General features: G+C 37.7%; 1 protein-coding gene across 5 annotated transcripts in view; it reads left to right on the forward strand.

The window, feature by feature from the left end:
- Nucleotides 1-27,566, forward strand: part of ADK (adenosine kinase) — a 440,503-nt gene that overhangs the window by 337,858 nt on the left and 75,079 nt on the right. For all 5 annotated transcript variants that reach the window (XM_040975998.1, XM_040975994.1, XM_040975995.1 and 2 more), the window contains 2 exons: nt 6,314-6,349; nt 15,865-15,979. In XM_040975998.1, coding sequence (XP_040831932.1) covers nt 6,314-6,349; nt 15,865-15,979 — 151 coding nt within the window. The remainder of the gene's footprint in view (nt 1-6,313; nt 6,350-15,864; nt 15,980-27,566) is intronic.

Raw genomic sequence — 27,566 nt, forward strand, 5'->3', positions numbered from 1 at the left:
CCTCTCTGTGTGTAGCTGAAAGTTCTCTTTCTCTGGTTCTAAGTTGTACTTCTCCCTTTTTGTTCCAGTTTGTAAGGTGACCTACACCTAGGACCATGTCTGAGATTAAAAAAAAAAATCTGGAAAATAACATAAGCAAATATTTAACAGCAGTTCTAAACTAGGTCAGCGCCTTTAAATGTGGAGCAAGAAGTGAGAGTTCAAGGATTATGAGCTGGGGCTAGCACCATGACTGAACAGGCTACTCCTCCACCTTCAAGTGCCAGCATCCCATATGAGTGCCAATCTATGTCCTAGCTGCTCCACTTCCAATCATCCCCCTGCTTGTAGTCTAGAAACACAGCAGAGGATGGTCTAGGTGCTTGGGATGCTGCACCTATGTGGGAAACCTGAAGAAAGCTCCTGGCCCCTAGTTTCAAATCAGCTCAGCCCTGCCATTGAAACCGTATGGAGAGTAAACCAGCAGATAGGGAAAAAAAAAAAAGTATATATATATATATCTTTTAAAAAAAAAAAGAAAGGGAGGAGAGGCTATGAGCTATGGTAGTAGTAGTAATACATAGTGGTGGAGGTCAGACCCTTCCAATCACTGGAGAAAAGTGATTTTTTGTTTTAAAGGTTTGTTCGGACATCTCAAAATCACTTTGTGATATGGTCAGTAGTAATGTGGAAGACTGTCTTCACATAAATGAATCACATAGTCATCTCTGTATGCATTGCTAAGTAACTTCTTTAAAAAGCTCCTATAAGAGTAAGCAGATTTGGCAAAGTTTCATGACATAAAAATCCTTGTGTTTCTGTATAGCTAGTACTAATTAGAATCAAAATAAAAGTATAGGCAAGTTATATTTTTTTAATATAGTTTTGGTGTTTCAGGTAATTCTAGTTTATGAATTAAAGGCTTAGGTTTTACCAAAGTGTGGAAAAATCAATTTCTCTTTAATTGAATATAAGGGAAATAATCTTTTATACATACAAATATATACTTGACTTTCTTTCCTTTCCTCTATAATCTGGGGCTTGTATTTTATATAAATGGTTTGTAAGTCCCTTTGAATAGCTTTTAATGGAAGTATTCTATAGTTTCATTAACTTTACATTTCTGTCATTTTCAATTTTTTTTAAATCTCAGTAAAAAATGATATTTGATTGTTGCTCTACTAGCCCCTTTTAGTCTGATTGGTTAGGCAATAAGCCTGCTGTAAATCCTAAGTGACATGGTATAGATGAGAGTCTAAGACTTTAATTATATGTCATTTTATTCACAACACTCAATTCCAGGAAGGAAAAAATGACTCTGTTGCTGTAAAAGACATATTATGTGAGGATCATTCATTGTAAACCAAAAATGATATAATATTGTAGCATAGACAACAATGGGAGCCGATTCTGAAAACGTGACCTGTCTCAGAAACTGAATAGTAGTGAAAGTTATCAAAATGGAAAGAAGCATTAATGTGAAATCCAGCCTTCTCTGAAATACTCTTTGCTGGCCTGTTTGGTTTTGCTTTTGTTGCTTGTCATGCATGAATGAAAGTGCCATATTCTCAGGGGAGCAGGAAAGCCTCTGTGTCAGTTGTTTATTTCCTTAATCCCTCCTCCTTTGTGATTTTTGATGTCAGATCTGAAATGGAAAGCCTGTAAATATAATGATTATCACATGGATAATCACCTGCACTAGGAACCACCCTGCTTCTCTATTCTAACCCTAGCTGTTCTCCACATGTCACATCTACTCTGCAGTTGGATTTTAACCTGACTGCTTCATTAGATTTGTGAAACTCAGTACGAGGCGCCCTGGGGCAGCACAGATGGGGACTCGCTTGTTTTCTTTTCTCACATTCACTGTGATAGCACACTAAAGTCCTCTTCAATTTGGAGTGATCAGTTTGCTTGGAATTGCTCCTGATATTTGGAACCTGCCTTCTGCCCATTCTCCCTTCCCTGCTTGCTGACCTGATGCCTTTCGCCTCTGTGCAGTGACTCTGAGAACTAAAATTCTGCTTAAAATTCTTACTGGGTCAAACTGTTCCGTGTTGTTTTATTTGTTTTGCTGAGAGGCAAAAATAAATGTTGCTCCATCATTGTATGTGTGAACTCCTTCAGATCAGAGGTTAGCTACGGAAAAGTCAGTAGTGATGTGAGCCAGCTGCTTCCTCTGATGGAGTGACTTGGGGCACCAGCCCAAGATCAAAGGGAGGTGGGAGGAAGTGGGAAGATAAGATCATTGTAAGGCACAGAAAAGGGCCTAGCATTCTTGTGATAGGACAACAGCTCAGCAGACTTGTGGGAGGGGGGCATAGATAGAAAATTGAGCGGACTTTCTAATTATGTGTTTTCTGCATCAGGTATATATTGATCCTCAGAATTTGTAGATTTGTTTGTAGATTTGGAAGTTTCCTAGGGCCCAGTATTTTTAAAAACTAATAATTTGATATTTATATTTGTGTTTTCTTTCAGTCAGTTGCCCAAAACTGTAATAGATTATAGTTAATTCCTTAATACATTTATGACAAGTGATTATTTAAAACAATGTAATTATTATATGTAAATTTTCCTTCTTTGTGTCTTAGTACAATTTTAGTCCTAAAAATTCTTCATTTTAACTTTCTTTTACATTTCTCTAGGGTTCATTCATAGCTCTGACGAAATCTTTAACATAAACAAGTAGTTTTTCATGTAAGAATTAGCTTGGTTAGTTGTGACAGCTTAAAAACCACTACAAGGATGTCTTTTGAACCACGTCCTTGACATTCCAGTCAGCAAGTATTAGGCTATGTGATGTACTAAGTTCTGTTGTAAGTAAATTCTTAAGGAGCTAATCTTGCCTACACCAATTGTCAAGATTATAACTCAGTTTTATTTTGTCCTGTTTTTTCTTTTTAATCTGGAAAGGATACACTCACCAGCTTAGACTGACTTGCTCAGCCTTATGTTTCACTGGTGAATAGCCCTTGGACTTGTATTTTCAACTTACCATTTTTTTCCTTTTAACCTCATGTTCACTTGAAATCACACAGTTTAACCTTTCCAAAACCCCACAAAATAGTTCTCTAACTATGTGATGCAAGAATACAGGTCTATAAGTACATACGGATATTTTTTTTTCTCAGCATCCTTTGCAACATGTAGGTAGTGACCGAATTTGTGCTGGAGACACTGACTGTACTTTCTGCCTTACATGGTTTGGTGCAGCATTCGTTTTAGTTGAGTTGGATCTGTTCACTACTCAGGCTTAAATCCCATCCTTCTATTAATATCTCTTGGCAAAGATAATTTTGGAGGAATGGAAGTTAAGATGTAGAGGCTCTTGACAGTTGTCTGCAGTCTTTTTCGTTTTCAAGAGGGAAGTGGAATTGAAAAGTAATATTTCCTCCATTTTCTGTCAGTCATAAAATTAAAATATAGGAACAAACCAAAAAAATAAAGAAAGGGAAAGGATTTAATTACACAGATATATAATTTGTCATTTGATAACTTGCTATAAAGGGATTAGAATATAATAAACTAATGCTTATACATTTGTACTCTTAAGGATTGAAAATCTGGACTTTCTTAAAATTTTTAACAGTATGTTTTTTAATGTCCAACTTTTGTTGCCCTGTCATTTTCAAACAAACAAAATACAGATTCTGAGCCCCTGTATGATGTATAGATCTAGATGTAACAATTGTCACCATTTTAACAGTTTGCTTCAATTTAATCTTTATGTTAAGTATTTTTATTATCAATTATTTCATTAGATTCTTTGTGAAATTCAGAACATATAGTTGTGTTGTTTTCACATATATTTATTTATGTGAAAGGCAGATTAGAACTGTTGGGAAAGACAGAGATAGAGATCTTCCATCTGCTGATTCACTCCCCAAATGGCTGCCATGGCCGGAACTGGGCCATTCTGAAGTGATTACCTTATTCTCTGTCTCCCACCCCCGTGCAAGGGCCAAAGTTCTTGGGCCATCTTCCAGTGCTTTCCCAGGCACATTTCCCAGCTCCCAGGGGCTGGATTGGAAGTGGAGCAGCTGGAACTTGGATGCCAGTGCTGCTAACCTTACCCAATATGTCACAGTGCTGACCCCAGAACTTCAGTCTGTGAAGATACATTCCAGACATTGGAACAAAAGCAGATTGCGTGTTTCCCTGGAACAGAAGAATAGTCTTGAGATTTGGTAGCGTTTGGTTATCTACATCTTTTTGCTCAACTTTGAATGGCTGGGTAATCTCGTATTTCTCTTTCTTGCTGGTCTCTCGGCTTCTTCGGCCGTCACTGCTTCAAACAAGCATCCATGAGATGTTTCTGAATTTCCACATTGCTGATATCATTTTCTCATGGAGATGTTGATGACAGATTTCTGGTGTGTTCCATGTAGAGGAACCCAGGAGAAAGAGATCCAGTCACATACAGCAAGCCACACCACTCAGCAGCTTCAGGAAAACCACTTTCTTGCCTCTGTGGAATTCTAGCAGGAGAACGAATCACGATGGTTCTAGAATTGATACTGGCATACACTTCCCTCAAGTGCTGCTGCCAGAGACCTTTGCCATGACCCAAAAGCTGTCGATGCATATCTGCAGTGAGACTATACCTACGTATTTTGTGCAACTTCAATTCCCTGTTGCCACCATCCTTCCCATTACCAGCTGGGTTTGGTGACTGCAGCAAAAACTTTCTCCTTTTCCTTTCTGAATTGGACAGCCAAGTACTTCCTCTTGTACAAACCTTTCCTGAAATACAAAGCAGATCAGCAGCATCTGCCAGTCCCTCTCACGAGCCCAGAGTTTAGGCTGCAATAGAGTTCCTCTTGTCTTTGCTGTGACATTTCTTGCTTTCTTGTCTTCAGATTTGTTCCTAGTGTATTGCTTTGAAGCTACAACCTTTTCATCCACCATGCAAGATAGGAATTTATGAAGTAAAGCAAATTATGTGTTCTGTGACACTTCATCCCTAAGCATTTCAGCATACATCTATGAAAGCTGAAGAAGGGCATTTATGCTCGCGATCACAATACCCAGCTCCTGCACCTAGATTCAGTTCCAAACTCTAGCTTGTCATTCTAGCTTCATGGTTATGCAGACAATAAGAGGCAGTGATGAATATGATGTTTCATGTAATTGGATTTTACTTGTGTAGGGAGACCTGGATTGAGTTCCTGGCTGCCAATTTCAGCCCAGCCCATTCTCATCCATTGCAGGTATTATGGAGTGAACCAGAAGATGAGATCTTGTGCCTAATTTGTGCTTTTTCTCTGCCACATTTTTAAAAACAAATTAAGGGTATTTTCCTTTAAACTGATTATTCCTGTTGTCTAATTCTCATTTTGTATTCAAATTGCTTTGGTTGTCCTAAAAATATCTTTTGTAGCTGGTTTGTTCAAAAGCAGGACCCAGTTACGGTCCATACATCATTGTTGGTCACTTCTCCCTTCCCACTTTGTTACAATACTGACTTGCTTAAGAGGGCATTACCTGCATGCCATACCTTATGAATTTGTCTAGTTAATCAGTGCATTGATTTGTTTCTCCATTCTCTTTATTTCTTGTGAATCCAGATTAGTAAAATAACCTTTTCACTAATTCATGATTAAAAAAAAAAAAACTTAGGATACTGTAAAGGCAATTCTGTTAAATTCATAACATACCCTAACACCAGAATATTTGATGATCCTATGATTAGTGCTGTTAAATGACAGGATCAAAAATTTGGGACAAAGTAATGAAAACTTTATGCTTCTATTAGAAGTTATCTTTCATTAAAAGTTGCTCCTAGTTACCAACATATAATCAATGACACTTTGATTCCACAGAAATGCCTGGGACCCCATCATTGTTTGACCTGATAAATTTAACCTTCATTAATGATCTTTGCCTATATTAAATTTCAATGTGAAGATTACAAAATGGTGATTTTTCTGAATCTCTTTTAGCAAGGGTGCTCCATAGAAGAGCATTCTGAAAGTTGCTGCTTTAATTACAAACACAAGCACTGGAATGTTTCTTAGGCTTCAAATAATTGTCTTTCCTTGCTAAGGTCAGAACACCTGAACTCATGGTGGCAGCTCTTGTAAAAACGTGCACTACAGCGTCTTTATTCCAACTTGTGAAGTGTGTTGACATTGTGCTGCCTTTATTATTATTATTATTATTATTATTCCACCAAGGGAAAAGAGAAATTATTTTTGGTATTAAGAATGAAAATTGAACTATGTGGGTATATTGAGATAATTGTGTAAAAAGAAGACCGAGTTTCAAATGGATTATTTCTTCATTACCTAGCACTTTATAATTAACTGTTTTGTTTTTTTTTTAATTTCAGGAAGCTGCCACTTTTGCTAGAGAGCAAGGCTTTGAGGTGAGTTAACCCACAATTGCACACTAAACAGATCCTAAAGGTTTTTTCTAGCTGATAATGAAGTTCTTTTGGACAGTGATTGATGTGCTATTATACTCTCAGAGCCTCGCAGCAGTTGCCATGGAAACTTGGCAGTCGTCATGGTTTCTTTGTTCTGCCAGCACAGTGTTATGACGCACTCTGCTAGGTCTGCACCCAACATCGCCTACAGATGTTATTTATTGAATTTTGAAAAGCCTCTTGGGAAGCCAAGAGGTTGGGCATGGTTTCAAGCTGCCTCTGCAGATATGGGGCCTGTCAGTTTGTTCAGTTAAAAAGCTACCTCATTAGCTGCATTACATTTCAGAAGGATTCACTGCTAAAGCAGTGGTGGAGCAAGACTAAATAATGAAATGTAATGTCGCTTAAATAATTTCAGCCTTATCACATGTAGATTATCATTATGCAAATTAATTTCCCAAAGGTTGTACTTTAACAGTTGTTAGGAAATGATAAATTTAAATCCTGCTCATATAAATTTCTTGTTTGAATCTCCCCCGCCCTTTTTTCTCATCCCCCTGCCCTCTCTGTCTTGGATAACATAAAATATACATAAATACTCTGAAAGAAAATATTAATAATTGGCTATAATTTTCAGGTCTTGATTCTGTTTTTGTAATAGAAGTATTATCCTGTCAGGAATCAAAACTCCATGTGGTAGTTGTTGGCAGAATTAAGATAACAGTCAAGACCATGTTTTTATCTGTATAATATCCATCTCCCAACTGATTGTTAGAAAACACTGACTTCAGTCTGAACCCGGGTTAATTGACAGAGAATTAACTGGGTTTATGAGTCTTTTATGACTATGATATTTATTGAGCCAGAACTGTGTAAAGTGCTTTGTTCTACACAGCAATATGAAATGTACCATGATGGTAATATTTTAAAATTTGATCTGACTAGGGCTAGAAGATAGAAACAGTCTTCTTATTTGAATACTTTGCCATGGAGAGAACTGTGAGCATTGATTAGATAGAATTAATAAGCTCACTTTGAACTCTTGAGAAAACAGTGTTACATGAATTTCTGCTGGAACTATTATTTAAATATACTAAAGGCAGATTCCATTATTGAGCAACAAAGCAATGTGTTATTGATGTCATAGGACTTGACACACCAGACACAGAGCTTCCTCTTTGTAGGGGAAGACAATGAGCATGTAGTATAAATATTCTCATGCACAATGTAAAATGAATGTACAGTAGAGTCACATGCAGAAAAAGTATTTACAAGCTTTTTACGCTAAGTTTTAAAAATATTGATTACTCATTTGAAAGGCAAAGCAGCATAGAGACATGGAGAAATGGGGAGAGAGAGCTTCCCTTTACTGGGTCAATCTCCACAGATAAAATAACAGCCAGGTCTGGGCCAGGCTGAAGTCAGGAGTCAGGAACCTTCATGGCACGAACCCAAGCACTGGGGGGCCATCCACAGCTGCCTGCCAGGCACGTTAGCAGGAAGCCGAGTCAGAAGCCTAGAATTAGCAATCTTGATCCAGACACCTCCTTACAAGACAGGGCTTAGTCTTACACCAAAATACCTGTCCCTTTTTCTCAAATTTAAATTGTACTTTTTATTTTCCCAGACTGCTAATCAATACAAAATGTCATCAAAGGATCTTCAATTTAAAGGTCAAGCATATTGGTCCCGAGAATATGAATAAATGTCTCAGTCATTAAAGTTTAACTGATATTCCGAAGCTTGGGCTTTTCTTTTTTCATTTATTTTTGGCTTTTCTTCTTATTCTTTGAAAGGCAGAAAGACTGAAAGAGACAAAGATAGAATCATCTTCTGCTTCATTTCCCAAATATCTATAACAGTTAGGTCAAAGCCAGGAGTCAGGAACTCAGTCCAGATCTCCCATAGGAGCAAGAACTCAACTAAAACCATCATTGGCTGCCTCACTTAGTGTGCATTAGCAGGAAACTCGAACCAGGCGCAAATCCAAGACTCGAACCCAGACATTCTCAAACCTCAAGTTGAGCAGGGTGTTGAATGCCTGCCGCGATGTTAAGTTTTAATGTTAAAAATTGCATGTTGATAAATCAAAATTCTCTACAGATGAAAGCTTATCTAATATAGATGTGTATGCTGTCAGTTTATTATGTTACCATTAAAACATATTAAAATATCCAAGTTTTCAGATTCTTAAAAATAATTTGTTGCGTAACATTATCATGACATACATAACTATGTAGGTAGGACATACATAATTATTTTCTTTTAATTATTAGATCTAATTCATCCTTTTGCTCCCTTGTACTATTTGCTCTGAATATGCCTGGTTTACCTTTAGTTTTAGCAACAAACTGTGTTTTCTGTATTCTGTATTCTGCTGACCAATGCTGTCCTAACCTTTGCATTAGTTTTTATTTAATGATTCCAGATGTTTCCTTTTGCTATAAATCTGCCATAATTTATTACAGCCTGTATAAAAAGTGATGTTGATTATAATTGCATACCTTATTACCTCCTGACACAGCAAAACTGCTCCATCAGTGATATTGACAGAGATATGTTAGATTAGATGAAGCTAATGCTGTCTTAACATGTTCCTTCACGGGTTCCCAAAGATATTAAAAACCATGAGTATTTAAATAAAATACGATCCACATATAGAACACTACCTAGAGAAATTCAGTGATTCTGTAATGTAATTAAATCTTTCCTCAGTTCATTAGATAGATATGCAAAAGCCTAAGTCTGGAATTTGATATTCCTAAGAATTAAACAAATAGATCACTTTACCTGAACATTTTTCTGTTGGTGGAAATGTATGAATGTCCTCAAGTCTAGTACAACAAACTAAACAAAAATTTGCACTTTATCCTTCTCAACTTTAATATTGCCTCTACATTTAGAGCCTGAGTGAGAAGACAGAAATAAGATTATTAAAAGAATGAAAAGGTGAGCAGTTTGCTACCCTCATTTTGTATTGTAAATCTCAGTAAGTTCCCAAAGTCACTGAGTGCTGTCCTTAGTGATCTGTCTGCTGGCAGACCAATCCAGACATGTGTAAAAATAACCAGTGTGTATTCATCAGAAGATATCCTCAGTGGCATTGTTTATTATATTCTGGCTAGCTTCTCTGCAAATTTTGGATAATCTTTAGATTTTTTTTTTTTAATCTTAAATCTTTAAAATGAATTGGGCAATTTTCAGCAAGAAGCAGCAGCTTAGGAGGGCACTGAAGAATGAGATAAAAACTGCAGCCAGGCAGGGCACAGCGTAGAAGAGAGAGGAGATATATATATGCATATATATATATATATATATATAGGAAAATTGCATAGTGCCTGATTTAAATGACAGCCCTGCTAAGAATTTAAAATGACAATTCTTGGGGTAAAAAGTTTCATAAGGCCTTTTATTATTCTGGCAAAACTGTTCAGACTGCAGTGTGTTTTTAAATCTACCTTATCCTGAGCTGAACTGATTAAAGGTTATTTTTAGAACCTAAATAAAAATAAGGTGCTTCATGTCTCACTGCGAAGCCTTTTCAAAACTATTGAAAACTGACTTTAAAAAAAAAGTTTTAAAAAAAGCCTCCAAAACCCAAGTAAAAATCTGTGTGTTAATTATTGTCTCTGCAACAGAGAGTATGTGCCAAATATAGATAATTCATACCTTCTTTATTGGATCAATCATTCAATTTTACTACAAGCAGCAAATTTTTATTTAATTATTTAATTATCCTCCCCCTAGAGAAACAAAATCATCTTTTCCCTTTTTCCTACTTGCCACACAGCCTTTGAGAGATTCCCAGACATGGGATCTGTTTCTGACTGGTGAGCACTCTGTCATCTTATTCCACTGAGAGAGAAATATATGAAACTGTGCTACACAAAACACCCATCACTAACTGTATATAGCTATTTAAATTAAGATTAAATAAGATTTAAAATCTAGTTCATTCGTTGTATTAGGGACATTTCAAGCGTACTGTAGACTGTCTAGTGAATGTACACTTTGTTGGGCTGTTTGGATGACAGGCATACACATCGTCACAGAAAATTCCATTGATAAGCCCTAGATAGCAAATCTGCAGGGAGTAATCAAGAGATGTTGATTCCCGGCAAATTCCACAAGATGACTCTAAGACTCTTGTTTTCATTTAAATGTAAAGAATTGAAGGGACAATCACAAAGCATTTTTGAAAATCAGACACCAAGTCAGATTCTCCTGGCAAAGAGAATGTATTGCTGCTTTTCTAAGTAACTGATCCCAATAAAGGAAAACTTTACAGCAGTTAGATGCTGGCAGAGAGATAAGATAATCTTCTGATTCTGTTTACTTAATTGTTTACTCATTCAGCAAATATTTACTGAGCTTTTACAGAGTGCCTGGCACTCTGGCAGCCTGAGGACAAGGTGGCAATGACCAGAGGGTGTATTGTGAAATGAAGAGTGTGGGAAGGCTCCCTGTTTCACTTATGATGACCATGGAATGTCTCTGAAAAAGTAAAGCTTGAAAATACAAATATCTAATGGTGACCAAAAAATCCAATCAGGGGAACAAATCTTCAAGAGAACAAGAACATAAAGGCCCGAAAATAAGAAAGAGCATAATGTGCTGTGAACTCCAGCAACTGGCAGCAGGCCAAGGTGACCGCATTGGAGTGAAAGAGCAAGAGGGAACGTGAGATCAGGCTGGCAACGGACACGTCATGCAAGCGCCGAGCGCCATAATTGAGAGCAGTTTGCATTGGGAAAACAAAACAGAAAATGCTATGGTGTGGGAATTCAGCAATTGAAATTCTGCAAGAATAGGTAGATTCTGACAGATTTGGAGCTTCTTTTTTTCTGGTGTTTGTGTCACAAGCATGTTGAAAACGGAGTGAAGAGAATGTATTCTTTAATTTAAAAGACACTACTGTTTTTTAGGTGTGTGATCATCCCTGACAAAACAGAATTTCCTTATTTTAAATTTTGAGACAGTATGACTGTTGTGAAGTGCTTCACAATTTATTACACCTTTCCTAATACGTCATTAATGCATGGAATACTCAAACAAACCTTAGGAGGTCAGTAGGGCTTCTATTTACCATATCAGGTCAGCAGATAAAGAAAAAGCTATATGACTTATTCAGATCTCCTGTCTGAAACATACTGGGGCCCGTACGAGAGATTAGCTAAATCTTGTTCTCTCTACTATAAGCTGCACTGCTTTCTCTCTCACATCTATCTAATTGGAAAGGAGATTTGATTTCAAAATGACCTTGAAAAATGAGAAATACCTTGAAACTCAAATATAGAAATTTGTTGGGGGAAATACAATAGTTAGGAATAAATAACAAATTTAAATAGAAGATCAGGAATGACTTGTAAATGTGGTGTATAAATGAGTTAAACATGTTACAGTTTTGAGATAATAAAAAAAAAAAAACCACTGGTGTAATTCAAGAAGCGGTACCTCTGTGAATAGCATGGAATAGCGCATAACCGTACTATTGGAATCAGATATGGTGGATACTAGCTTAACCAACTACTTGTTATTTGTAACTGACACAGATGACTTCTCCATTATTCAGTTTCTTGATCTAGAAAGTAAGATACATATTTCTATAACTACTGACTACTGAAGAGCTATGTATCTCAATCATAGCTCAATTGTATCAACTTTCTTCTAAGTCTGCCCTCTTTTCATCTTTCCTCCCTTCTCAGATATTATAATTGAATTCTTAGTACTCAGAATTCCTTTCTGTAATTTAGGGTGCCATGTACAGTTCTCTTGTCTCCTTTATTCAGTCTGTGACAGGTTCTCATTCTTTCCTTGTTGTTCACAACCTATGACTCACTTGAGTCCTGACCAGTCATTTTGTAAAATGTTCCTCAGTTTGAGTTTGTCTGCTGTTGTCTCATGATAAAATTGAGATTATGCTTTTTGACCGGAAAGCTACAGAAGTGGGATGTCCTTATCAGGGAGGTACATGGTGTCCTACTGTCTCACTGTTGGTAGAGTTAACCTTAACCACTGCGTGGAAGTGGTGTTTTCCAGTGTCCTCTGAAAAGATGCTGATTTTCCTTTATAATTACCAAGTACATATCCCATTAAGTACACTAGTTTTGTGTATCACTAAATTGATCACTGGGCTAGGATAGTATTGGTAAGCTTTCTCCACTCGAACATTGCTGTTTTTCCTTATTTGCCAAGTATCTTGGGGTGGGGGAGATTATTTTGAAAACTCTTTAAGGATCTTGTTTTTCTTCAGCTTCTTTTCTTCATTGCTCCCCATGTATTTTATTTGGAATATTTTTCAGTTTTGTCTATAAGGAAATTCAACTTCAATAAGCTTTGTTAACATGCTGAAGGTCACACAGATACTAAGTTTAGGTTTATCATATTCTTCAGTTTCTTGTGATTTCATTGTTCTGTTATAATGTGTGAGTTAAAGTGTAAAGGAGAAGAACCTAAAGAGAAGGAAAAATATTGTAGAACTACAAATATGTATCTTTGGGAAAATAAATTTGAGGTTTTGAGCAAACTTTTTATACTGGATGAGAATCAACTATTGTGTGCAAGCAAAGCTTCCTCAAGGCATTGTGAGAAATTTATATTAGGTACTTACTGACAGTGATGCCAGAGCAACTGACAAAGGGATTTTGTATCAAATGTGGATATGGATACAAATAGAATGAAGTTTACGTACATTTGGCTAGATTTATGTTTTTTTATTTGGAAAGCTTATTTCGGTCTTGAATTGCCATTTTGATAATATTTGAGACGATAATTTCTTTCATGAAATTACCAGGCTACCATTAGGGTTAGTAGAAAGCCACCATGGTTTTTATTATTAACTTATTCTGTATACCACCTTGAAGAAAGACTTCATTTAAAAAATCTGGCATATGCATAATACTCTGTTCCCAAGAAATAGTGATTCTGCCATTCACCTTTAATAAATTAATTATGCTTAATTGTGAACTAAAAATCTGATAGTAACACCATTTATACTAAGGAAGTTGGCATATTATCCATAGGCCATTTTCATTAAATGTTGTAACTTGCTTTAAGGAGTGTCGACAGTGTTATTTTATGGCATTTTATGATCCTTTCAACTGTTACTAGTCATTCTGAGAGTGTCTCTAAAAACTTAGAAAAATGTCTTCTCTGATCTGATTTCAGGCTTAGTTGTGTTCTAAAATAAGCAACTGAAAGCAGAGTAGTCAGCATGTTTGAAAGGTCAGCATCATTGTCCTACAAGTGCCTGTTCTTTTCAGAAATAAAAGTTATGTGAAAATCATATTAAGGTATCAGAAGCTGAGCTTTATTTATTATCTGGAATTTCTCTAGTATTTAGTAAACTAACAATATAAAAATATTTCTCTGCACGTTCTTACACTTTAAAAAGTGTCTTCGTTGCTAACTTTTTTTAAAGATACATTCATTTTTTTATTGGAAAGACAGATTTATAGAGGGAAGGATAGACAGAAAGATCTTCCATCTACAGGTTCACTCCCCAAGTGACCACAGTGTTTGAACCTGAACTGATCCGAAGCAAGGAGCCAAGGGCTTTTTTCCAATCTTCTACATGTGTGCAGAGTCCCAAGGCTTTGGGCCATCCTCTACTGCTTTCCCAGACCACAAGAAGGGAACTGGAAGGGAAGGGGGGCAGCCAGGGCATGAACTGGTGCCTACATGGGGTTCTGGTACATGCAAGATGAGGACTTTCCAGGCCCAGTTGCTAACATTTTTAACCATTATAAAACATGATTTATCTGCTTTAGTTTCATTTTTCTGTCCTAGTTATCTGATTTTCTCCAACATGTACTCTTTTATTTTTGTCATATATATAGTCATATGTATATATGTACCCTCTGATACATATTTGTTTCTCCATAACCATTTGGAACTTTGCATGGTAACAGAGCAAACTAGCATCAGAACTCAAACTAGGGATAGTTTTAGAGGTCTGCTGAATACAGAGATGGGTTTTCACACGATCAAAAATAGTTAAGAACACATTCTAAAAATTGTGCCTTTAGCTCAATAGTGAGATTTCAAGTTAGAATATTCATGATGTAAAATTTCATGGCCTGTGTAGTGTGAAAAACAACATCAGGGTTTTAGGGCTTAATCTGTAATTCTTAAAAACTTTTATCATTTTTTAAGCAAAGTTATGTCTTTCTGGGAAAGAGCACTTCCTTTAATTTTTTTCTTTCCTGCTAATACATAATAATATAAGGTGTTAGGTTTTCCTTGTTTCATTCACTCCTTTGAAAAATTTGACATTATACCCAAAATATTTCTGAAGTTATACAGTTGTTCTGTACATCTCTAAAGCAATTTATTGTTTTTAAGAATATCTCTTTAGTTGCAAATTTGAAAACTCATTTCATATTAGCTTGTTTGAATGAGTTATTATTAGTTTTTTTTTTAAGTATGACATAAGCTGTATTTCCTTTCAAAAAATATTGTAGAACATTTATAGATGAAGTATAGTATCAGTGCCAGCACTATGGCATAGTGGCTAAAGTCACACAAGTATACCATATGGGTACCTGTTTGTGTCCTGCTGTGCTACTTTCAGTCCAGCTGTCTGCCGATGGCTTGGGAAAAGCACCAGAAGATGGGTCAAGTGCTTGGGCCCTGCCACTCTTGTGGGAGACCTATGAGAAGCTCCTGGCTCCTGGCTCCTGTCATTGCCTTGGCCTATCTCTGGCTATTGTGGCTGTCTGTGGAGTGGACCAGTAGTTGGAAAATCTCTCTCTTTTTCTCTATCTCTCTCTCTCTCATCCTCATCCTCCCTCCTGCTCCTCTCTCCTCCCTCCCTTTTCTCTTTCTCTCCCTCTCTTAAACTCTGGCTTTCAAATGAAAAAATAAGTCTTGTTAAAGTTTTTTTTAAGATTTATTTATTTATATTGGAAAGGCAGATTTACAGAGAGGAGAGCGAGGGAAAGCTTTTCTATCCAGTGGTTCACTCCCTGAATAGCCGCAACAGCCAGAGCTGAGCCAGTCCGAATCCAGGAACCAGGAGCTTCTTCTGGGTCTCTCACATGGGTACAGGGTCCCAAGGATTTGGACCATCCTCTGCTGCTTTCCCAGGCCATAAGCAGGGAGCTGGATGGGAGGTGAAGCAGCCAGGGTACAAACCAACACCTATATGGAATCTCAATGCTTGCAAAGGTAGATTAGCTAGTTGAGCCATTGCATTATTTCCCCAATAAGTCTTTTGAAAAAAAAAATTTATAGCCCCTTGGATTTGCATCATAACTATATTGAAAGTCTGGTAGATGACAGACAGCACAGAGCAAATAAGATGCATCAGAAATATAAAAATTTTTCATAGTGACAACAGGTTTCTTAGAAGTCATGCGATTCTGTGGATTTTTGTATATGAATGATTTTTTAGTTATCTGTTAATAGAAATTCAGATGTCTTGTTTGATGATCACCAGCACAATTGCTTGCCTGCTAATAAAATTTTTGTTTACTGGTGATTACTAAGAGTTCTTTCCTCTTTTCTATTTATAGACAAAAGACATTAAAGAGATAGCCAAAAAGACACAAGCCCTGCCAAAAGTGAACTCCAAGAGACACCGAATTGTGATCTTCACCCAAGGGAGAGAGGATACCATCATGGCTACAGGTAGGCGTGGGAACTGTGTGAGAAATGCAGTGTGTTGGGGATTAATATTTATTACAAAATCCTATATTCTTCCTATTACCGTGTAGCCACGTACCTTTCATAGTTTCTTAGTATTCGTATGCTCTGTTTCAGTACAAAAACAGTTTATCTTCAGAAAGATGATTTGTTAAAATTCAGCTGAATAAACCGCTTTGGTATAGTTTATTTGTTTTGAAATTTTTAGAGACTGTGTTAGTCTATAAATGTCTTTTCTAAACAAGAAGGAATATAATTAACTTGTGAAATACTGCACCAGAATAAATTTATTCAGTTATGAACAAATAAAATCCAAAAATAAGTTCCTTTTTCAGTTTTTCCTTCAAGAAGAAAATCTCAGTTCTGTGATTACTCAGTCATCTATTTTATAGCACTTATAGAAATCAAATAGGAATTTCATCAGTAAGCAAGTCTGTTATTGATCGGAGTCATTATTATCATCAATATTATAGTGCCTGTTATTAAAGTAAAAATATAAGCATTTCATTGGTTTTAAACTGTTTGAATCATGCAGTTTAAAACCAATTGATTAAACAATGATTTCTGTTAATTGTAGCAATTATTACCTTTGAGTTTTTTCAATACTCTCCTGAAGACTGAAATATAAGGTACAAAGATCTGATTGGAAATGAAATTAACACCCGTAAAATATAAGCACAAAATAAAGGATATTCACAGTTACTCTTTTAGAATTTTTAAATATTGCTTACATGATTGAGAGGATTGCATGCTCATGTGGACCTCTGAGGGCCTCCAGTTGGTGTGGGAAGGGTCAGGTATGGAGGAAGGTGGGTGGGACAAATGTTTCAGTTCCTTTTTTTTTTCTCCTGTGTCCTCAGGGGGATAGGGAAGGAGGCTGCTCCTTGCCCTCTGGGGGTCGGGATGGTCATTTGTTGACACCTCAAAGGCCTCAATGTGAGAAAGAATGTTCTGAGGGTGTTACTTGTGTGGTTGGGATGTTATTGACTTTGTTGTACCAAGGTTGAGAAAAATCTTTCAGAGATCTTTTAGCTACCAAGCTGATCTTCGTACATCCACAGACTCAGACGCTTGCTGCAATACTTGGCCAGGAGAGTTATCCAGCCTTTTCTACTTTCCATCCTATGAAGGGCATTCCACATCCTCTATTGACCTAAATGAGCTGGCTGCCATGTCCTCTGTGTACATCTGGGCATGCTGTACACTCCACAGGCATCAGCAACTGAGAAGACCCAGTCCCAATACATACATTCCGTGGTCGGACCACATATATTATGATTTTCTTGTGGCTGGCGTTTGATTCCAGCAGTCTAGTTGGGGAGTCCTTCAAGAAACCTTGCCTGGGATGACCTCAGACTTGATTGTTGTATGTGCCAACCAGTGTAGGAACAGGTTTGGTTCATCAGGCATCACATTTATCAGTGGATGCAACTGCCTAGTCAGTTTCACCCCAGCCCCATCTCTCACTGAACTGGCAGGTGCTGAGACCTCGCCCAGCCCAGTCTGCCACATGCCTGATCCTCACATACAAAAATGGGTATGACAGACCATACAAGATGACCTTCAAAAACTCCCAACAGGCCCCTCCCCAGCCCTGGTGTTTGTGCATGTTGGCTTGTGCTGTTGCCTAGTCTGACCTGTCCCATAACCCATTCAACTCTCATGCACAACCATGGGTACAGTCTGCCCTACCCTCAGTCCCAGATCTCAATGGGAGCTGCAACCTAGTAGGCAAGTGCCCACAATTCCCCTACCAGACTCATCCCCATCCCTTGATCCCACGTGTGCTGCTGGGTGCTATGGCCTTGCTTAGCATGGTCTATCCTTGGTCCTGTCCTTTGCATGTGCCAGCAGCTGCTGCGGCCTGGTTCAGCCTGTCACCAGGCCCAGCTTTCCTACAAATCAGTAGATGCTGCAATCCCACAGAGACAAGCCCACAAATCCCCTATAGAATCTGTCCCCCGGATCACTAATTCTGGTGGGTGACCCACCCCATGCCCCTGCAATTGTGATTGAGTACTGCCAGGCATACCCCCATAACACCAGCTTTTGCATACACTGGCAGGCAGTGTGCAATGCTATTCAGCCCAGTGAAGGTTCCCACATGGATGGATGCCTTGGCCTGACCCAGATATACTCAACAGTTTCCCCCCTCTAAGTCACCCTGTCTCAGTTCCCTCGCCAATCTGAGTGCAATGGTCTTGTCCACGGACGTCCACAGAAGTTACTCCTTACCTCTCAAACGTGCCCTCAGTGTCCCCCCCCCCCCACTTCAGCATGTCCACAGACCCCATCCCTAGACAATCTACAGCCCACCCCTCCACCACCCCTGCCACCACCCTGTGATGCAGCATGCCTGGAGCCCAAGGTGGCATGTCCCAGCCCAAAGGGACCTAGTGTCCCTCACATTCCCTACATGTTAAATATATGTGGGGAATGGAATGGAATGGAATGGAGTGGAGTGGAGTGGAGTGGAGCGGAGCGGAGCGGAACGGAATGGAACGGAATAGAATAGAACAGAACAGAATAGAATAGAATAGAATAGAATAGAATAGAATAGAATAGAATAGAATAGAATAGAATAGAATAGAAAGCTGTGCTAGCACACTGATATAGTTAACACAGATTTGGCATTAACTAGGCCCAGAATACCCACAAGCTATTGGCTGCTTTTTTCCCAGAGGTCCAACACTTGCCTAGGTACAAAGCAACCCAGGTAGTTGCTTATAACTGGGGTAGTTACTCTTTATTGGCACAAACCCTATGGGTTGTACTGGCTCAGAGACTGTCAATGAATCTTGAAAAAAGATATTATAAGCAATATAAACTCAATTTGGATTAAATTAAATACATAAAGTTTAGAAAGAGTCCAAGATGAAATCATGTATCAAATATTAGGAGGAAGTAATCCCCAAAATCATCGATTCTATCTTTTTATTTTAGGATTGTCTGAAGGAACATATAGAGATTTTTTTCTTCACACTAATTCAGTGAACAATAGACAGTGAAGGGAAGTATTGATAAGTGAGACTTGTCGTGAGTTGTTGATTGTTCAAATTGGCCAAAGGATATATTTGGGATCATTTTCCTGATTTCTCCACTTGTGTATATGTTTGAAATTTGTTGTAATGAAAACTTTCAGAAAAGTTTAAAAAGAATTATAAAGATGATTTGAGGATACTAAATGGCTTTCCCAGAATTTGTGAATATTTTGTAAAACCTTGATTTCTAGGAAAGCTTTGAAGAACAATCTGGTCACAGAGGATTATCAAAGCAAAGTGACCTGGTACTGTGTTATCTTTTATTGCTGCAGCAGGAAAAGCCATCCTGTCAATTTGTAGAAAAGGGAAAAGAAATAAACCATGAAAAGAATATGTCTGCACTGGGATATGCTGTGCTACACCGACCTATTCCTGTCTTAGCATTGAATCATTTAGAAATGTGAAAGCTGCTCGGGCTTCTTATAGGAACTGTAGTACTACCTTCACACTCATGTCGTGCTGTTTTGGTTGCTCATACATTTTAACCAGTATCTTCCTCATTGTGAGTTTCCATAATTTTCCCAAAATTGAAAGCCTTCCTACCTTTTGACTGAATCTCCTTGTGGACTCATTTTATTCTTTATTAAGTCCATTAAATCATGCCTAGGAATGCTTACAAGTAGGAATTTATTTGAGGAAAGACACTGGTTAATCTTTGCTGTTCCTACCATATGAAAATGAACTTAAATTAGAGGATGCATGATATCTGCAATGCATGATAAATACAAGATGGATAGAGAATCTGTTCAGTGGTGTCAGCTACAAAGGCAAACATGATAAATGTTAATGCAGTTTTGAGCCCTGGGATAAGCTATTCAGTGCACAAGCATAGCTGAATCTCTTTGCTGTGTTGTTATTCATGGCAGCCAAATAAATGTCAATAATAAAAGAGAATTAAAGATTTTCATTTCCCAGAGGCAGTCCTCTAATACAGCTTGATCTTTCATTTCATTTGTAATTCGTTCTCATGTCAGGATGCAATCATTCGCCAGGCTCTGGGTGTCATGTTAAGTCATTTAATAATGATTAAGAACATAAAAATGCTTGGCCTGTGGGGCAATTCACAGAAGAGATGCCAATTTGTTATTGTTTTCCCTCCTTTCCTCTTGAATATGGATCAGCTTTTTCCCACCTACTAGCATTAAAATACTAATGGAAGATAGGGAGGAAAGTGTCCCTTAATTTACCATAAGTGACATTCCAGAATGGCACAAAGCAGTGCTAACACACTTTTTGAAACACTAATTAGGAAGCATTGTGCCTTAAACCTCACACTGTAGAGCATTTTTAAATGATCACACTGTGAAGTTGGTAACATTTAACAACAAAGTAACAAAATCAGTTTCCTTGGTGTTTTATTCTAGGGACCAATCTCCTTTTGTGGTATCTATAAACCACTTCCTCTTGTTTATAAATTTAATGCTTTAAATTCTTCTTATTTCCATAGTTTGCAGATCTGAAGTCTTTTCTACTCAGCCTATTGTGTTAGTTTATCCCACTTTGAGATTGGCTTTCCTAGAAGTTCTGTTACGTATCAGTCACTTTTCCAGTGCTTGCAAGCTGATTGAGTTATAAAATCCTTCTGGAGGGAGGGCTGGGCCCTAGAGAATATTAAGAGTAATGTGGATCCAGGGCCCAGCACACTAGCCTAGTGGTTAAAGTCCTTGCCTTGCATGCTCCAGAATCCCATATGAGTGCCAGTTCGTGGCCTAGCTGTTCCACTTCCTATGCAGCTTCCTGCTTGTGGCCTGGGAAAGCAGTAGAGGTTGATCCAAAGCCTTGGGACCTTGCATCCACATGGAGGACCTGGAAGAAGCTCCTGCCTTTGGATCAGCTCATCTCTGGCCATTGCAGCCATTTTGGGAATCAACCAGCAGATGGAAGATCTTTGTCTTTGCTTCTCTCTATAAATCTGCCTTTCCAATAAAGATAAATACATCTTTTAAAAAAGTAATGATGCAAAATTCTAAATGACCTTTAAAAATAAACATAATAGACTAAGCAATGTCCAAAGGGGTTGAAATCAGCAACTTCAGTTGTTAGGTGCACACCCATGTTTATAGCATTATTCACATGAGCCTGAAAGAGGAAGCAACCTGTGCTTACTGTGAAAGATAAATGAATAAAAAATAGAGATGTAGATACGGATATAGATAGATAATGGAATGTTATTTGGCCTTGAAAAGAGAGACAGTCTGACTCATGCTACTGTTCTGTGTAAAACCTGATGATAATATAAGTGTAAAAGGCAAGGCACGATAGAATAAACATGGTTTATATTTCATAAGTATGATTCTCTTTATGTGAGATACTTAGGAGTAGTCAAATTCATACCAACATACAGTCAAATGGTGACTGCTAGGGGCTAGAGGAAAAGTCAATGAGAAGTTACTGTTTGACGACTGTGGAGTGACAGATGAAAAGGATGGTGTCAGTTTTGATCCTTTTAATAAAGGTCGAACAAACCTGTTCAGTAACATGAGAGGATTTATACCTGTGTCTATAAACTTATATTAAAATCTGAACTAAAGAAATTCTTTACTATTTGACAACTAACAACGAGATCTTCCTATGTTAGTATTTTATTATATTGAGGAGTACAGTAAAAATTAACATGAATATATATTCATATATAGGGGTTTACAGAAAGTTTGTATTTTTCCAAGTTTCTGAACTAAGTGTATCACTAACACCTGGAAATAGCAACTTGACATGTTAGGAAATGAAAACTGCATTTCACACAGTGGCTCATATACAGTCAAATAGGTCCACTCGAGTAGGTTGTAAATTTTTCTTTTCTCAATTCCCCCATAATTCTTTCTAGGCTGTTTAAGATGTAGTTTTTTAAAAGAGACTTATTTCTTTCTTTACTTATTTATTTACGGATTTGACGGGGTCGGTGGCGCAATGGATAACATCACTGGATATGGATCAGATTATTTGTGTATTTGAAAGAGTTATAGAGACTGTGTGTTTATGTGCTATTTCAGTCCAGTTGCAATGGCTAGAGCTGGCCGGTCCAAAGTCAGAAGTTTCTTCCAGGTCTCCCCTCCCACACAGGTTCAGGGACCCAAACACGTGAACTATTTTCTGTTGCTTTTCTAGGTGCATTAGCAGGGAGATGAATAAGAAATGTAACAGCAAAGATTCAAACTAGCACTCGTATGGGATGCGGGTGCCACAGCTGCTTTACCTGTTACGCCTTGACCCAGTGAAATGTAGTTTTATGCAAAGGGAGGAAATATAGTCGTCAGAGATTTTTAACCTGTCTACTTAAAAGCAATCTAATCTATCCCTGTGTGGAATATTAGCAAATACATCCTCAAGATGGGGTGTGAGAATGCAGGTAAAAAGGTCTGGTAGGGTAGTGTAGAGTTAGATAGTCAGTGGAAAAATTCCTGCAAGGGATCCTTTAGTGCGGTCTACTTCTCGCTGCAAGAGTCATGGTGGTAGTTGATATGATAATGTTGCCTCAGTTTTTGTGATCTATGACATGATGGAAACAGAACCTTTTATAGCTAAGCATCTGCTTTTTCACCAAGTCAGCCTTAGGTTTATCCTTCTGTTTCGTGATCCAAGGACAAGTATCAAGAACCCATCTAGTCTTACAAGCAATCTGCAGATTATTTTAAATAGTCTCCTTCCTTTAAGTTGCATATAATTTAAAACTAGCATCGTAGGGTCTTGTCATTTCATTATAGACATATAAATGGAGGCATTGAAGTAACTTGTCTTCATGTTCCTAGTCCTTAAAGAAATTCGTTACCTCATCTGCTAGTTAAGTTTTCATTTTCCATGAAAGCACCCAGTGCTGTCCATTACACCCAGTGCTGTAGGAAAAGGTCAATGTGATTTGCAATTCTGGTCGACAGAAAGCACAGTAAGTGTGCAATAGAAATGCAAACCCTAGAGGAAAACAGGCCCAACAGTATGAGGAATAATGTCAGCACATCATCCTAGCTCCTGCTGATACAAAATATTAATGTAAATCATTTGAAATTACTTCTACTGCAGTCAAGCCAACTTTAACTGATGATCTTGTTGGATTAGGTTGGCGGTGCTAAGGATAGAACAAATTGTTTTAGAATATCTATGCATGGCATTCATAGAAAAAATTCTTACCAGATGAGATTTTAGAGAAAATATATTTTTGTCTATGAATATAAACAACAAAGTCCCTAGCTCATGTTCTGCTTTTAGATTATTGTAACCACAAAAGACAAAGTCCTTGAATTAGCCAAGAAGCCAAAAAAGTATTTGGAATAGCAAATTTCTTGACAAAACCGTATCTTTAGGGCATGGTTCTTATGACTTAGTGATCTCATACATGAAAAAATGAAACTTATTTTAACTCTTGCCATTCTGTCAAACAAGATTCTGCTAGAAGGTAAAATAGAAGCTAACATGTACCAAACATGTGAGCACTATTGTAATGTTGCTTTGTGGAAAGTTAGTGAGATGTAGTAAAATACCTCCTATATCTTGGATTGAAGTACAGTATGCTTACAAAATAGGTACAGCCTTCACTCTGTAGATACACCCATGTGGCTACAGCACTTCTGGCACTATAAGAGTTATTTTTTGAAAAGCAGAGCAACAGAGAGGAGACGAAGATCTTCCATTTGCTGGTTTACTCCTGCGTATGACTGCAACAGACAGGTCTGGGCCAGGATGAAGCTTTAGAAGCCAGGCAATGGACTCAGAGGCTTAAGTCCATAGACCATCAGCTGTTTTCTCAGGCACATTTAGCAGGGAATTGGCTTGGAAGCAGACTACTTGGGACTCAAACCAACACTTTGATGTGGGATGCCAGTGTTGTAAGAGGCCACAACATCGATCCCACTTCATACATCTAGGAGTCACTTTCTGTGTCCCATTTCTATTCACTTTCATCATCAATATTAAACTATTACTTTGGCTTCTGTTGCTAGCCATTGGTTTTGTCTGTTTTATGTGTTTATTTATTTACAGATTTCTATTAATTTATTTGAAAGGCAGAGTTACAGAGAGAGGGAAAGATAGAAAGGTTACTCCCCAAATCACTACAATGTCGGGGGAAGGAAAGGAAACTGGGTCGGTCTTCAGCCATGTATCGGAATCTTTTGAGATTCCCTCATGGGTGCAGGGACCAAAGCATTTGGGACATCCTTTTTTGATTCCTCAGGCACATTATTACAGAGCTGGATCAGAAGTAGAGTAACTGGGACTCAAACCAGTGCCCGTAGGAGATGACTGCATTGCAAGTGGCTCTTTTACCTACTACGCCATAGTGCCAACCCCAATTTTGCCTGTTTTCTAAATGGAGTTCCCCAATATGTCAAAGTTTTGTCTGTATCTTTCCCCACCCATTTCAATATACTCTTAACTATTGTCTATGTCAAATTTCCCACACTCGTGTTAATAATCTCTGCTTCAGTTCTGAAATCAACTACTTCTCCAAGGAGCCCTGGTTCTTTTTACTAGGGAAAAAAAAATGCATTTTGAAAAGCCAAATAAGAACACTAGATATGCTCCTTGCTTTTCAAGTGTTATTGTTCCTGGACCCCCTTGACAAACAGGGCTTCTCAAGATATATTTACATATGCCCCCTCTGTATTTCTGTGTCTTTCTGTCTGTGTATGTAATTACAAGCCACAAGCTCCTATTGATGATACCTTTTATTCCAATCAAGCCACACATTCATTTATGCCTATCTCTTTTCTTATTTATAATTTCTTGCTTTGACATCAAGCATTCTTTTTCTAAAATAAGTATTTGTTCTATACTAACACAATCTTTAATTTATTACTCATAGCCCTTTGAAAAATAAAATTTTCCTATCAGAGTTCAGCATTTGGGGTTTTGATATTGTTGTGGTTTTGTTTTTGTCTTTTACCGTACAGTGTCTGATCAAAACTTTACTACCCAAGATGATCTAGTACTTTTTGTAACTGCTCTAGTGTGATTCTTTCATTCATTTTTAACGTAAGTGAGGTCATTTGTTAGACTTAATTTTCCCATTTGGTTTTCTTTGACATCCTGATTGGGTTTCTTCAGTATGTGAAAATCACTCTAGATTGTCAAGTTCTGCAGATTTTGACAAATGTGTAACATCATGTAACTTCCACCATGGTTGTAATGTGGTAGAGTTCCACTTTTCAGTGTCAGATTTCCAAAGGGTCACACCAGCCATGTAAGGAACAGCGGTAGTTGTTTCATATTTTCACCAGCATTTGGTAATTACTCATGTTTTAGTTTAGCTGTTTTACTGAATGCCTATCAGTATCTCACTGCAATTTTGGAGTTTTCCTGTTGTGAAATGAGGACAGGCATCACTCTATCTTCTCACTGGTTGTAGGTATCGTCCGTTATAACTGTTGACATCTTTTGTGCTTGTTGGTTTGTCTGATTTACACTTCTACAGTTTTTATTCAGTTATTTTGTTAGATGAATGTACTACAAGTAATTCCATTCTATTCCTGTTACTTTGATCAACAAAACCTTTAATTTTGATGTAATGCAGTTTATAATATTTTACACTTATGATTAGTTGTTTTCATGGTTTTTTTTTGAAGAAAAATTTAGTGTAGGCCCAATTTGTACAGATACTCTCCTGTTGTTTACCGTTAAAAAATAATATATTATGGTTTTACTGATTTTCCCCCTAGTACATTCTGTGAATTAATGTTTCTGTGTGGTAGGGTGGGGGCATGATTCTTTCTCCTTGTTCATATGAATAACTGTTTTTCCAGCACCATTCACTGACAGGAGCAGCTGCTCCTGGTTGCACTACATTGACACCTGTCACCTTTCAGCTAACCTTGTGGACATGACTCATCCAAACACTTTCAGTTCTAGTTGCACCACTCTTCTGATTACTTAGGATTGTAATCCGTCTTTGTATCTGGTGTTGCTGATCTTCCAGTTGTATTCTTCAAGACTGCCTTAGCATTCTTCATGCTTTGTGTTTCTTCGTAAACTCTACAATCGGTTTATTAATTACCACCAATTTTTTTTTTTTTTTACTCTTTGCTATTTGGAGAGAATTTACATCTTTATAGTATTTTACCTTTTTACCTATATAGTATTTTTCCTATGTTAATTTAGATGCTCTTTTTTCCTCACACTTTTGTTATTTTTGGTGTAGAGGTCTCACATGTTTTATCTTTTATAATATTCCTGATGCTTGGTCAATAGGAGGATATCTGTTTTTAAGATTTCTTTTTTTGGGGGGCCCGGTGCGGTGGCGCAAGTGGTTAAAGGTCCTCACCTTGCACGCCCGGGATCCCATATGGGCGCCGGTTCTAATCCCGGCAGCCCCGCTTCCCTTCCAGCTCCCTGCCTGTGGCCTGGGAAAGCAGTCGGGAACCTGCACCCGCATGGGAGACCTGGAAGAGGCTCCTGGCTTCGGATCGGCATAGTATCGGCCCGTTGCGCTCACTTGGGGAGTGAATCATCGGACGGAAGATCTTCCTCTCTGTCTCTCCTCTCTGTATATCCGCCTTTCCAATTAAAAAAAATAATAATAATAAAAATAAATCTTAAAAAAAAAGATTTCTTTTTTTTAACTGATGTATATAAATTAATGGTTATCTTTTTGCTTACTAATTGTGGTAATGTCACCTTTTAAAAAGCTATTCACTTAACTCAAGTCACATATAGAGGGAGAAAGACAGACTCTGAGAGAGAGTTACATGTGCTGATTCACTCTCAGAATGTTTGCAATAAACAGAGCTAAGGTGAGCTGAAGCTGGGAAGCCAGGAGCTTCTTCCAGATCCCCATATGGGTGCAAAGGCCCAAGGACTTGAGCCATCCTCTGCTGCTTTTCCAAGCCTTAAGCAGGAACCTGGACTGGGAAGTGAAGCAGCTGGGGCTTGAACTGTACCTGTATGGCATGCCAGCACTTGCAGGTGAAGGGTTAGCCAGTTGAGCCATTTTGCCAGCCCTTTAATGCGTGTCTTCATTCTTCCAGATTTTCCATATATCCAATTGTAATGTTTTGGAGTACATTTACTTTTCTTATTCTCTATTTCTCATTCTTTTTGAAAATTTTTTTCTTACTGTGCTAGCTGCTACAGTAAGCTGTATTGAATACCAGCACAGTGGAAGTAATTGCAGTGAACATCTTTGCCTCATTTCCACTTCTCAAGCACACCAAAAAATTCAATGTTTCATTACAAAGAATAATGTTTCCACTGGCTCTGTAACAGTTACTGTTTATCATATTAAAGAAATTTGTTTCCACTGATTATTTGCTTACAGCTTTTTAAATTGTGGGATTCAGGTTGCATTTTTTTGTTTTGTTTTTTTAAGATTTCTTTATTTGAAAGGCAGAGTTAAAGGAGAGACACAGAGTGAGATCTTCCATCAGTTGGTTCATTCCCCAACAGGTCTGGCCAGCAATCTGTTGTTTTCCACACAGCAGACTAGAGAGGCCTATTTTCGTGGCTTGTCACAAGATTTATCGTTTCTGTTAAAGAGAATAATTCCACACTTCCTGATTTTCTGTATTGTATATTTGCTTTCCACATGATTTTTGTTACCACATTTT

This window comes from Ochotona curzoniae, unplaced genomic scaffold, assembly GCF_017591425.1.
Source record: "Ochotona curzoniae isolate NIBS_2020 unplaced genomic scaffold, NIBS_Ocur_1.0 contig_2692, whole genome shotgun sequence".
NCBI lineage: Eukaryota > Metazoa > Chordata > Mammalia > Lagomorpha > Ochotonidae > Ochotona > Ochotona curzoniae.